The 15,176-nt window shown below is 25.9% G+C and overlaps 1 protein-coding gene across 1 annotated transcript in view; it reads left to right on the forward strand.

The window, feature by feature from the left end:
* Positions 1-15,176, forward strand: part of LOC112692227 (hemicentin-1-like) — a 255,112-nt gene that overhangs the window by 164,187 nt on the left and 75,749 nt on the right. The window contains exons 3-5 of the mRNA XM_025566837.1: positions 10,476-10,608; positions 11,807-12,006; positions 13,017-13,130. Coding sequence (XP_025422622.1) covers positions 10,476-10,608; positions 11,807-12,006; positions 13,017-13,130 — 447 coding nt within the window. The remainder of the gene's footprint in view (positions 1-10,475; positions 10,609-11,806; positions 12,007-13,016; positions 13,131-15,176) is intronic.

The raw sequence follows: 15,176 nt of genomic DNA on the forward strand, positions 1-15,176 counted from the left end.
AAATTAATGATAAAATGTCTACAATTTTCATTTCGAAAATTTCAGAATTGCTTTATCAATATTTCGTTACCGGATACTGTTCAACATATTTTATGTAGTGGTTCATGTCCGTATAATAACAACAATCAAACATCGTATTATATGTAACATCGATTATTTCTTACTTGAATACACGTAGCTAAGGAGGATTTTTGAATCAAACTCGTAAATCCAAGACAATACATAATTTTGTATGGAATATTGTTCGGGTTTAAATACTTTCTCTTTCCTTCTGATGACTTGAGAAACTTGCATTCAATTCTAAACCCGAACAAAAATAAATTAATGTAAAATATTTATTATTTTAAATATTATATTTAATGATGGAACTTAAAATAATTTGAAAAAACAAATCAAAACAAAACAGTGTCATATATATTCATATTTATTTTTTAAATCAAAATCTAACAAAATTACTGTTCATAGTACCTAGTAAGCATATCTTATACTTGGGCATTGACTAATCGATATACTGAGATGCAACTATAGGTATTACCAAATTTCATTGTATTTTTTTTCATAATTTTATCAATTAACTTGACAGTTTGGATTTATAATATTTTAAGGTATTAAAATCTGGCCCCTATGCGAACATTAATTATACAAATACGTTTATTCAAGCAATCAATTTATTTTCACATCATAGTCAGTACAATTATTGTGAGCCAATTATTCCAGAAATGGTCCTTTCTCTTGCCTGGTGTACGAGGTAGGTGGAATTTACCGAATCGGCCTTGTCGAACGGGATATAGTTGAGTAGAGGATAATCGCGAATGCGTGATAGTGGTGTACGTGTATACCTCAACTACCGCGGGCCCGTGTCAATTTCTTTGAACCTTTATACACTTTTGATTTTTGTATTTTAATGACATATCTTATAATTTGTAAGATTTTCAGTTTACCTATGAAATATAATATGTATCATGAATCACAAAAAAAAAATGGTTTATTATACAAATGAGAATACTTAAAGTAAAATATGTAAAATAATTTCTGGTCTCTAAATTGGTAATAATTATATGACTTTTATATTTTTTGTTTTTATTAATATGGTTGAGTTTAAGTTTCAAAGAGAAATATAGGTTTTTATAAAGATACTTTTTTATACTTGAATTATGCATATAAAAGATACGCAGCCACACAGACTCTTGAAAAGCTGTAAAAACGAAAAAAGAAGACGTATGGTAGGTATTCTTCTTCGAATAAAAAAAACGTAACAAAAGTTTCGTGTATTGCAATAGATCGATTGAAAATGTAATATGAATGGGACTTCGGATTGATAACTTAAATATTTTTCGATAGTTATATAAAAGTGATTCGATCAATTACTAAGAATCCCATAAAAATACGATGACATTTTCTGCTCATTAAAATATCATTAATTTTTATTACATACTATATCAGATTATAATATTCAATTTACCACTGATTAGTTTTAGTATAATTATAAATTAAAGTGTATTTTATGTTTATTCTATTTTATTCTGGATATTATGTTTTCAACATTTTAATACATACCTATGTCACAAAATGAGTCTCATTTCACTAAATAAATTAAAAACCTAAAATGAATATTAAAATTTTACGCATCGTTAACAATAGTTTGAAAAGTTTAAACACAATATTTATTTTTGTAACAAAAAGGTTACCTAAACTCCTATAAAACATAACTGGGTAAACAATATTAATGAAGAATGGAGAACGGTTTGAAATCAATTCATATTTAAAAAAAAAAATTAATTTTTATAAATTTAAAGCTTTGTTTAAAAATCTGTTGAACGTGTTTATAACATTTCATAACAATAATTATTAGAACCTTTGTTTATGATAATTTTTGGTAATTCCTCTTAACGACAAAAAAAAAATATCATTTTAAAAACAGAGTTTAATAATAATAGTTTGGATGTTTTTATTATTATTTATTATTACTAGCTACATCTATGTAAATATTTTGTATAGTTCGTAGTCGAATGAATTGAAATTACATGTTAAAAAAAAAAAAATAATAACACCTTTTGGTGTATTGTCATATAATCATACGTGATTATTGATTTACTATATAATCAATATATTATCATCGAGGAGTTATACTCTTTTCTCATAATTTTTAGTGTAGGACGTTGAAAAATATTTAAAGTACCTAATTAATTTAAATCTTCAATAATCATTTTTCATACTTTTTTGACAATCTATTTTAAATGTTTAAAAAAAAAAAAAATGTTAAATGTTTAATGTTTTATTTTACAATTCAAGAACAAGATACACGTTTTAAAAATTCACTTTGAAATGGATTGTTTAATATTTTATTTGTCTAAACATAAAAACATTTAAAATAGATTATAATTAATTATAACAATCTATTTTAAATGTTTGTTATAATTAATGATAATCTATTTTAAATGTTTATATGTTTAGAAAAATAAAACATTAAACAATCCATTCCAAAGTGAATTTTTAAAACGTGTATCTTGTTCTTGAATTGAAAAAAAATAAATAAACTCGTTACGTTAACGCATGTTAACAATGCTATTCTTTTTATACATACATATATCGTACATTACATAACTATAGGAAACAAAATACCGTTGACAATATGTTTCACACATCGTAAAATAATATTTTAAACAAGTACATTATATTTGAAGTGTTTACTTGAAAAACAACATGTTTCTAACTCAATGTAAAATATTCTAGTAACGTTCGACTTTTAAGGAAATTATATTAACTTAACAGTTCTACTTAAAAACCTCGATATAAAATTTACATTCTTCTTATTCGTTTACATGTCTTTTAAGATACGACAGTTAGAGATGACCCAAAACCATAGCTCACAGAATAGTTTCGGATTCATACTTGATTATAATTAATAAGTTATGAAATATTCAAAACGCTAACTCAAACCTAATTTGTATTGCAAATTAAATCTGTGCGTTCGAGAATTCAATAAACTAAAGTAAAATACACACTTATTTATGTGCATCCCAAAAGTTGTCTACTTAATGATGATGTATAGCAGGTCATTTAACTACACAAACATTTTAAGTTTCTATTGTAAGAAGATGAAGGGACTAATGTGTGTACTGTGTAAGCATGTTATTATGTATTTATGTACGTACACATGTTATTAAGCAATTAAAATATCGTGCTAATACGAATGATATGGAAGTCGGTATTTCCGTTGGTTTTATGTAGACGAATTGATTTTAGGTTACTAAACATAAGTATAAAACACCTTGTACCCTGTTATATTCGACCGTCCCTCTGTTAGTAACCTAGTAGGTAAACATAGTTATAACGCTGTCGATATTAAGATATTAAATTATATTCATATAAACTAGTAAAATCAACTTAAGATTTTAAAATAGAATCATACTATTCAATATTAAAAGAAGATACCAAAATATAAATATTTTACTTACATATTAAGATATATTTAAATAATTTAGATTTCTACACTTATTAAACATATATTAGTTACCAAATTATTATTTTGTAGATGAAATTATAGTTTATTGTTTAAAATACTTTTGGAAACCGGTTATTTAGTTGGCTCGCAGAGTAGTAAATACTTCTCGATTTTTTATATTAAGCATTAATTAGTATTTAAGAGATTACTCCACCTATAATATTATCAAATGATTAGGAAACGTTTGTATTTTATTACTAATGACTAAAAGATATTGTAAACAAACATTTAATTAAAGTAAAATGTGACCATATTTAATTGAAGATAATAAATACTTATAAAATCCACCAATATAAATAAAGAAGGTAGTAATAATTACTTATTGCATCGAATATTAAGTAAAGTCGTCAAATTAATAATAATCAAATTTATTTTGATAATATTCGCATCTAGAAAAAGTATTTCAGTTGAGTTAAATAAAAAAATTAATTATTAGAATATTATATATTTTTGAAACAAATAAACGGACATGTACCAGTATGTTAATATATACACGGTTATAATATATAGCTCGTAAAATAGGGGAAGTAAATATAAAAATCATTCATAAAATATAAAATTATTTATAAAAATAAAGTAGGAGTAAAATAGTACAAAATTATAGAGTCAAATTCATAACAAATAATCTAATTATAACGATAAGTGGCATATTCAATATAATAATGCTTCTGTGAATGGATTTTACATCATTTAATGTTATATCATATACATTTGATTGAACTTCTTCTCGTATTAATTTTAACGGTCATTTATAAACTTCATCCACAGCTTTCCGTTTTTAATTATTATAAATAGTTACTTTGTTAAATTTTTACGCGGCAAATATTTGTGTTCAATAACCGATTTTAAAAGCACCGTTTCGTCTTCACTTAAAAACAGCTTTGACGTACACGACTTTAATGTACATCGCCATTTTACTCTAGTTTGTGTAATGTAATCTTTATAAAAAGTATAATTATTTAAAACTAACAAAATATTGCCATTTTCGCTATACACTCGCGCAATATTTTCCATCGTGTTAACTACGTCAGTGCTTTCCATATTTCATCTACTAAAATGTACTTATTAAAGACGTAGGTATACACCGTATCATATAATAATTTCTAACAACGATACAAATACATATAAAGATATAATAAATAATAATAATTATCCACTCAGACACATCTAAAATTACGCGTTTTAGTAAAATACTTGCTTTGCACCAAGTAGGTTATTATTATTTATTAGTTATTACAAAATACAATATTATATATTATAATTATAATGTACTTATATATGATATAACATTTAACGACGTAAACTTCATTCGCAGAAGCATTATCATATTGAATATGCCACTTATCATTATAATTAGATTATTTATTATGAATTTGACTTTATAATTTTGTACTATTTTACTCGTAATTTATTTTTATAAATCATTTTATATTTTATTAATGTTTTTTATATTTACTTCCCCTATTTTACGAGCTATATATTGTAATCGTATATATATATTAACATGTAAGGGCAACTGGTATATTCGATTGAGGGTAGCTGGTACATTTGGTTGAGGTAAACTGGTATATTTTTAAAATCTCAATAATAAGCGTAGGGGGCAACTGGTTAACACCCAAATAAACTAGGCGGTATTCATTAAAACTATCTATACCTATATGAATTTAATTTCATTTGTTTCATTCATTTTTTTAACATACTCGTATATAATGTATAAACAAATATTGTTAGTCATATTTTGTTTTGCATTTCATTGTTGTCCTACAGTTTCATATTAAATTATAACATAAAAAGTGGCCGGTGTAATTCAACCCGATAATTTTTTTTTTTTTTTAATTAACTAAAAAAAATTACGAATGAACCCAGTTAATTTGATAAATTACAAAAGTCAACAGTTCATGAATTTTAAAACACGAACTTTTCCGAGTAAAAAACATTCCAAATTAGTCTTGAAAATAAGATTATTAGACAGTAATTATTTTATGGATTAAACCACAATATGCAAATTAATTACAATGCACTTTCAGAAAGTTATAGGATTGTTTTTTTTTTTATAATAATTATAGAAAAAAAAATATATAATATATATATAGAAAATTATTTTCATTTTTGACAATATTTAAAAATCCATTAAAGTCTCAATAAACCACTCAAGCTTCAGTTCTATAAAAAAAAAAACACTTTTTTGAAATCGATTGTTATTATATTATAAAAGTACAACATATTATTATTTGATAGTAATTAATTAATTATTAGTTAATAAATTTGTTAATCATTATATTACTAAAAAAAATAACTCATCACTTACATAACAAGTGTAATACAGTGTGCAATATAAATTTTATTGTTGTTATCTTCGATATCACTAACACCATTCGATTATTTAACTAAAGACTAATCGTTTTATTTTGACATTAATTTAGCGATTCGTTTTAGTCTCGTACATTTATTTTAAGTAAATACAATTTTTGATTTGAATACTTATATTATGTACAGCTCAGATTATTTAAGTCAATCATATAAATAATAAGTTCATAGAAAATAATAAGTTTATAGAATACAACATAATCATTGCATGTGCCTTGTTAAGGCACATTTTGTTTGATTCAAATACATTAAAATGTATCTTGTGCAGAATTGGATGGAACCAATAAAAATTTCCGTTTTAGGCAACCTCCGTATTATAAATCTTTAACTTTCCACAAGATTAAGATTTCAACATTTCCCGCCCAAAAATAATAATTTTAAATTAATAAATATCTTTATATCCAACCAATGGATACTTTGAAATTAATGTGCTTCAATTTAATCACGATGTCGCTGGATTTTCCTTGAAGCATTAGACCACTAATTTGAATGTTCTTATACCTAGCTTTAACAAACCAATCCCAAACTGCTTTGTTAATTTCATCATTAACAGTTTTCTTTACACTTCGTTTGCTTTTGCCATTTCCTAATAATATGATGAAAAAATATAACTTAAATAAAATTTAATTAATAATTAATTTTTTTCATATGAACCTACCTTTAAACCATTCTTATTTAACTTTAATTTTGTTTTTAATTATGTTATAAATTTGGATCTTCACATATTTAAAAGTATTCATATTAACGTTATTTCCTTTTTCACTTTCTTCGATAACTTTGATTTTTTCATTTAAATTTCAACAAATCTTTTCTGGTGTTATGAGAATAAGGAAGACGCGAGGAAACGGCAGATTATGATTATGAACTATGATTATGATGACATAATAAGCACTGTTGATAGAGATTCAAAATAAAGTGTAATTATCCATCGATACGTATTAATCGCTGACCTAAATAATTGTTTGACAGCAAAATGAAAGTGTGTACTAAAAATATTTCTGGTCATTTTACGATATGGTTTTCTATTTGATGAAGGTTTATATAATTTACGGGACCAAAAAATATCTTTCCATTTCACGTTAGGCCGGTTCCGTTTTATCAAGAGTTTAATCCTATGTTAAATTATAAGAACTGAACTGGACCATAATACATTTCCGCACAGAACAAGATTTCACCTTATCAAGGGTTCGGATAAGACAGGTTTTACTATACATCACAGTTCTAACTGCATGGAATATAAGTACATATTGTTGTACGACGGTGGTTGGCACAAGCTAAAATAGTACACACATATAAAGAATATCTAAGTACGTTTACTGAGAATTCATTGAACATACGTCTGATGATGCAGTAGTATCGCAGGTATGCAATAAGTATAACGTAAATAATCACCAATCCACGAGTAAACCTATATTTAATCCACGATACATTTCCACGTTTTCACATAACAGTATACTTATAAGTATAACCAGTGGCGCACACTTAAAAATAAATAAGCGTAGCGTATTGAATGAAAAAATGCCACCCACCCACAAAGTAACTTTCAAAAACAGACCTACAGGGACTTTACACTCACAACATCTTAAAAATAATTTAATAACTTTGTTAATAGTTATAATTTTAATATTAATAACATATTAAATAAGGTATCCAATTTTTTTTTTTTTCGTCAATTATTAAATAGACTTATATTTAAATATATATAATACTAATTTTTACCATAAATACAATTTATGCAATAACAATTATAATTATTATTGTAAAATTTAATAATTACATTTATGCACACTGAGACTCAGTTATAAACGTTTGTAAGCAAATAAAAATTAAAATGATAAAGAATTTTCTATAATGCTGCTATTATTGGAAAATGCCTTCAATTTCCTATGGTATTATGAATGATAAAATATTTATTAGTATTTTGTCAGTTACTTCTATATAAGCTAATAGTTAAATTATTCTATGGTTATGTTTAATATTTTTATACGTAGTATAATTATGATGTAAATATTTTGGCGCCGGAGCTCCATCTAACCACCAAAAAAATCAAAGGTAGCAGCTGCTACTCTTGAACTCTCCAGTGGGCACCACTGGGTACTACCATTTATTATAAAGTATAAGTATATTATACCTACGTACTGTAATAACCGGAAAATAAAAATATAAAAATAAAAAGGATATAATAGAGAGATTTAATGTTGGGGTGAGAGATATGTGTTATGGTATATTGTATTGTATATATAGTGTATTATGGATTGATTACTTTCCTCCTTGTTCAAGGGAAGGTTCTTGGAGTTACAAAAGTTCGAGAGCCGATCAGCGCAACTGGATAGTCTGGCAAATAAAATAAAATAGCACTTGCTTGTATTATAGCAGGTATTCAAATGCCGACAAGTTGTGCACTTATAACTATCGTAGGAGTGTGATAAGGTTGAAATGAAGTAAGACAATCACAGGATTTGATGCACTGAAATTGAACATTTTTTATCACTCGCACAGAAAATTTAAATCAAGCAAATGAATTATAAAAGTTAAATAGATGTACGTAGTGATTACTTGTCACAGAAGACTCCTTTATTAATCGGTGCGCACGCACTGACGACCTAAGATCAAGAGCCTCTTACGCACACACCGGTGGCTTATGGGCAAGAGCTCTAGGAGAGTTGTAAATCCTCGTTATATAGTAACGTTTGGCAAGATTGACCTTGGTCTAATCCTTTCAAGATGTGACCTACTTATGATATCGATGATTGTATGGTTAGACCAATATTATTTGATTTGTGTCGTGTGTACGGGTATTATTATTTTTTTAAATGGTTTAAAATCGAATGATGTATAATTGATTTGAACAGTATTTTACAGTCGAATGATGCACATCATTATAGTACCTAGACGCCATGCCATTGTTAAAACGTATAATGCCTACTGTGAACACAGATATACTATACGTCACTGTGGTCATTTGCATGCAGCTCGATAAAAACAATTAGAAATAAAATTTAAAGTTTTCTACTATTTTTAATTGGTTTTTATCAAGTTTAATGCAAATTATTACAGTGACGTTTAGAGGCTGCGTCCACATAGGCACTATCGATTTTAACAGTAGTGTAGCGTATAGAAATAATGTAAAATCGATGTCATTCAAATAGGTTTAAAAACACGCATCGATTGTTTTGTACATCTGTCGGTAGGTATTTCTTGCGATAGAAACATGTAAAGTGAATCCTTGGTCAAATTGGTTTTTTTTTTTTTTTAACTACAGAGAAACGGCTCTTGCGTCAAATGTCAAAAAGGTTATTAGAATGTATATTTCACATGGCCGTATAATATTTTTCAACTCACGGATCCAGCTTAGTGAATAATATTGGGGTACTATTATTATACGCGAGGGTGAGAGCTGGGCGTAAACCGAAGTGTGTGTTTGAAAATGTTATGTGCTCTAGCCCCTTTAACAACGTATTATTCATATTTTTATTACACTTTTACATTTACTAACAATAATTATTAAGTAAAATATGGCATATACAATATTATAAATTGTGTATAATAAAATATTACATAAGACATATTTTATCGGCCTTATTAAGCACAACTGCTGGTTAGAACATTTTGTCAACTGTAAAAATAACTTCGAAAAAAATAATATATCTAATAAAAAACTAAGTATATAATTAAAATGTGATAATATGTTTGGCTTATGTACAATACTAACCAACCGTACACTGAATAAATAAATTCATGGAGAACTTGCACAAGAATACTGCGTTAAAAAGTGTTAACGTTAAACTGCATGCGTTCTAAGTTTACAAATTTTGCACGAACTCCATTTATTTTTTAAAGGAAAACCTAATATAGTGACAATCCACATGAAAGGAATATATTATTATGCAATACAATTTGAGATGCATCACGAAATACTGTATTTGAAGGGTACCTAGGTAATGAATGTGAACTTGAATCGTAAATTCCGAGTGAAAATTATAATTTTGAAATCACAAACATTAAAGAATAATTATAAAGGAGAGAAATTAGATTGATATGATATTTAATTATTAATAAATTATAATTGAAGGTTTGTATGTAAGATTTTCGAACCCCTTTAAAATATCAAATATTTCTACACACTTACATACAAAATAAAATAACACACAATTAATACTTAAACAAAACTGCTAATTTTAGTATCGGATACTAAACAATTAGCGAAACACTATTAATCTAGTAGAACAATATTGCCGTAAACTTATATTTATTTAGATAAATATTTAAAATATAAATTAATAATAAACAATTTGAGATTTGATAAATGATAATATTAATAAAAAAAAAATCTTTGTTCTATTTCAATTAAAATATTAAAGTCCGTGATCTAAAAAATATAAACAAAATTTGAACGCAAAGAATCATTGCGATGATCAAACAATATAAAATAATCATTTTAAATTATATAATATTATAATGATATTTACATATTAGCTTTATAACTGTACATATTTTCTATGGGAGATATTATATTTAACTTATGATTTTATTTACTAAATAAGTTTTTAAATTAAAAATGAAAGATGCTTATGTTTATGTTTTTTCTCTTTATTAATTACAGATAATGTGAGACACATTGGTGCAGTCTTGGGAGATAAGGCTGAACTGCCATGTGATATTCAAAATATCAAGAATTCAACAGAGTGGCCTATTTTAATAATTTGGTATAGAGGACAAGATTATCCCATTTACAGGTAGGCAAGTTTTTAATAACTATTGTTATCAATAAAAATATAAATTATTCTATATATATATAGGTTACATAATTTTAAATTTGTATTATTTTATTTTGTGGTAAATTATAAATAAAAAAATATTTATATGGATAAACATATAACAAGGTTTATGAACAATTTTCATTTTATTCCTGCAGCAGACTTAGTATCTGTTTTATCAGTTTCATTTGGCCAATTACAATATTGTGATTATTGATACCTAGCATACATGTATACAAAACGTATTTTTCTTATTTTTTAATTATTTCACAACAATTTGCAGTTACCGTTAGATTATAAGCATGTTATGTTCTTGGTTAGCATAATATGTATATAACGAGTTAAGTTTACATACTTCAGTCAATCATTTATGAATGTTCCAGACAGCAAGTAATAAGACGACGTCAAAAATATGCTTGTTATTTTCAATTACATCTCAGAGTTAATGATGGCTTAATCCTGAGATAAATAGTGATCAATGTGTAGAATTTTTAATGTCGAAACATAAAATAGAGAGAGAGAGAGAGAGAGAGAGAGAGAGAGAGAGAGAGACAGACAGAGACAGAGATTGTAGTTTGCACGTATAAGATAAAAGTTTATTAAAATCTAAAGTTAAATATGAATTTGACGCAATATGCGATACATGTTAAGAGATTAATAACAATAATAATCATACATAATGTATTAATATAATGAAATAGTGATGGTATGGTTTGGTTAGGTAAACCATTCACCAAAAATACTTTTAATCACTACTGTGGATAGTATCATTTTATATAGTATAAATGATTATATTTAGAAAATGAAAATGATAGTATGTTAACTAATAATAAAAATTCTATATAAAATGCATAGATAAACATTTAATTTATATTTTAATATATTTTCAAAGTTCTGATTACATTTTTTATTATTACTTTTTCTTTTTTTTTTTGAAGAAATTTTCAGGCTAAATATCTTGAGTGTTAGTAACAATATAATTTAAAATAAGAATTACTAGGAAACCCAACTTTCCCTAAAAGATTTTTATTTGCACTATTAAATAAAGCACAAATTCAATGCCTATGATAATATTAACTCTCAAATTTTACGAGTATTAATTTTTAACAAATTTAACGTGAGTAACCATGAAATATGACATAACACTAAATATTTTTTATACATTGAATATAAACAGTGTGGACCAACGGGAACGCTCGTTGAGCAAACATTGGTCAGACCAAACATTGGACGAAAGAATTTACAACACAGAAATCAAAGGATTCAACGTCTTAGTTATCGAAGACGTGCGTACATCAGATGGTGGCCAGTACAGGTGCCGGGAGGACTTTAAGTATTCTCCTACGCGCAACAATTTCATTCTACTCGACATTATAAGTAAGTACTAAGCCGAGTAGAATTACCTTGCTTCAATACAGAGTAATTAATTGAAAATTATTGCTAAATTCGGTCTCGGATTAGGCGTAAAGTATAATGGTCTCCGTACAACGTGTTGCTTATATGTTATATGACTTTTCATAATTTTTATTGTGACGTTATCGAATAAAGGAAAAACTAAAATTTAACTAAAAATTTCAGTGACGATTATTAAATTATATTGTTAAAATCATAAACTAACGATTTTTCTGTAATAAATAAAATGTTATCGAATTTAATCAGTAAAATTATAACAGTTGCGTTTGTGTTATGCTGTTTATTTAATTTTCATATATTTCTACTAGCATTTCAAAAATCAAAATACGTACCATTAATTAACCGACTTCCAATCGCACTAAAATAAATATTATATATCTGAACGCCTATCGGGTATTTTAGCCAACGGAGTATAACAACGAGTTAGAAACGAAACCCTTTATTAAACAAAAATATGCATATACATATAATACAAACAATTTCGGAAGTCTCTCAAAACCAGTATTACAGTATATTAAAGACACCGAAAACGTTCTCCCGACTTTGCCATTTTGGTTCTTACATTATACAAAATATACTATACCTCAACCAATTTTCTTCATTGGCCTATAACACTACGTTTGAATATTGTTAAATCAACAACATTTAAGTTAATTCAATTTCATAATATTTTTAGTGTTTGTCAACACATAGGTATGAAAACAGTTATAAACATTAGTTAATACTAGTTACATATTTTAACAATTTCAACAGAAGGATTAATATCAGCACGAGTTTCAATATGAATTATAGATTATGGGTAGTTTTTGCTGTTTTCTATAATTTTCCAAAACGATATAACGGTGAAGCTCAAACCCTGAACGTTTGGTCACGTAATCACCACAGAAAAACCATTATAGAGACATTTATTAAAGTTCCGCGCCCAACATATAGCAGCTATTTTAATAAAATATAATTTATTATTTTTCACGCAGTACCGCCGAGCAGATTGGAAATTTTAGACAACGAAAATAATGTCGTCTGGAATTCCACGTTACCACCCGTCATGGAAAACCGACCGTTGGAAGTTGCATGTAAAGCATACGATGGTACGTATTAACAGTTATGTTTATTAAGAAGAAATTCATAGGTGCGACCGATCTGCCTAATCAGTAATGAACAAATTTTCAATGATTTGATGTCCAGCTTGAATGCGTGGGCCGAAATAATAAATTATTATAGTCATATGGTATACTATTACAGTTAAATAGAATTGTAAGCGACTAAACAAAGCGACTCGCGAAATACGTTTCGTCGTTCATATTGCGCTTAAAACATATGCAATGTATTTTTTATACGTACGAGTATGTAATATTTGATATAGATACAATCCATCTACTTGATCATATAATTACGAACAAATATAATTATTTTTAAAAGTAGTTGATTTTAATTTGTTCTGTCCTTCGTAGATATGTACATTAGCGCTTTTTTTTTTAATTTATAAAAGTTTTCCACAATTGAACTCATAGTGTTGTATACATTAAAAAAAACATAAACTTTTATAATATGCATAATAAATTCGAATAAGAAATAATTTGCTGGGAGTTATATGTACATATCATACATTTAAATACAGATCAACGTTTTATGCTATTTTCCAAATTTAGACAAAAGGAGTACAAATATATGTTATAAAATCACTCAAATCTATTCTTACATAATACAATCAGTCAAATATCAAAAAAGAAAAAAATATAAGCACTATAAACTGGTATTGATAACCATCAAATTTTAAATTTAATCACACGATTTGCATACGATTAATAATTATAACATATTTACTGTTTTGTATTTTTATAAATAGAACAGTTACCTTTTAATAAATTATTGACTGGTTTTTGAACTTTTTAAGTTGATTTGTATCAACATTTATACAAAATACATTTATATATTGGTACATAATTTACGTACTATGTAAAAATTAGATTATTTTTGTCGATTGACACTAAGTAACATCGGGTAATTGAATTTTATTAACACAAAACTTAATTTGTATTAAAAAAATTAAAATGAACAATATTTCTAAATACCAAAGTTTCTCTGTTTTTTTCACTCAAAATACAATTTATGTCATTATTAAAGGACAATGAACATTGAACACAATTGAAGTAAAAGGTATTCTCAAAAAATCGAAGATTTTATTTATAAATAAAACCGTATACGTGTAAACGAAATGTATATGTTACATCGTAAAAATTAAGTTAGGTGTGAATTAATATAAAAAATATTAAACTTACAGCCACAGTATATATATATATATATATAACTATTAACATACATATGTTATATCTTATTCAATTAAAATTAATTATTTCAAACAGAGAAGCTATTGTATGCATCAAAGTAAAAAATAGTATTCCAATATTCATAACAATATTTTTTCAAACAACCAATACAGTGAAATGGTAACAATCGTATATTTCGTTTTCATAATACTAAAAATCAATAAATATCTTAAAAACGTATAACATTTTTAATAAAATATAATGAATTCGGTAAAAAATTCAAATTATTGCGAATTGTAAATTAAGGACTAATGAAATTAAATAATCAGACAACCGTAATAAAAACTATTTTATTTGTCTAATCCACTGTAAAAATATACTGTTAATAAAAATATATTAATTATACGATCATATAAGTCCTTACCCTTATACTAATACAAACGATTAATTTCAACAGTACATATTAAAATAAAAATTTATTTTATAGAATCAGACACAAAGTATAGTAAATATTTGAGTTGTGTTTCAAATAAAAATAATAAACATATTATTTTTGTTGCTAAATGTGTTCTCTTTTTGAATTTATAAATACTTTCACTGAGAAAAGTAATCTAAGTCTCACTTTGACGTTAAAAAGTTTAAGCGTATGAAAATCAATTAGACATTTTTATACCACTTAAAATTTTATAAAATGAGATTAAATGAGATAAATGAGATTCGAACCTCGATTGCATAATTCAAAACAAAAATAATCATCAAGCAATAAAAAAATATATAGAAAGTTAATGAAGTACATCTACTTTTGTGTTTCAAAAAATATAAAACATTGTTTGAAACGAAATTTGTTATGTGTAACTTATGTATGTA

Source organism: Sipha flava, unplaced genomic scaffold, assembly GCF_003268045.1.
Source record: "Sipha flava isolate LNK unplaced genomic scaffold, YSA_version1 71_pilon_pilon, whole genome shotgun sequence".
NCBI classification, from domain to species: domain Eukaryota; kingdom Metazoa; phylum Arthropoda; class Insecta; order Hemiptera; family Aphididae; genus Sipha; species Sipha flava.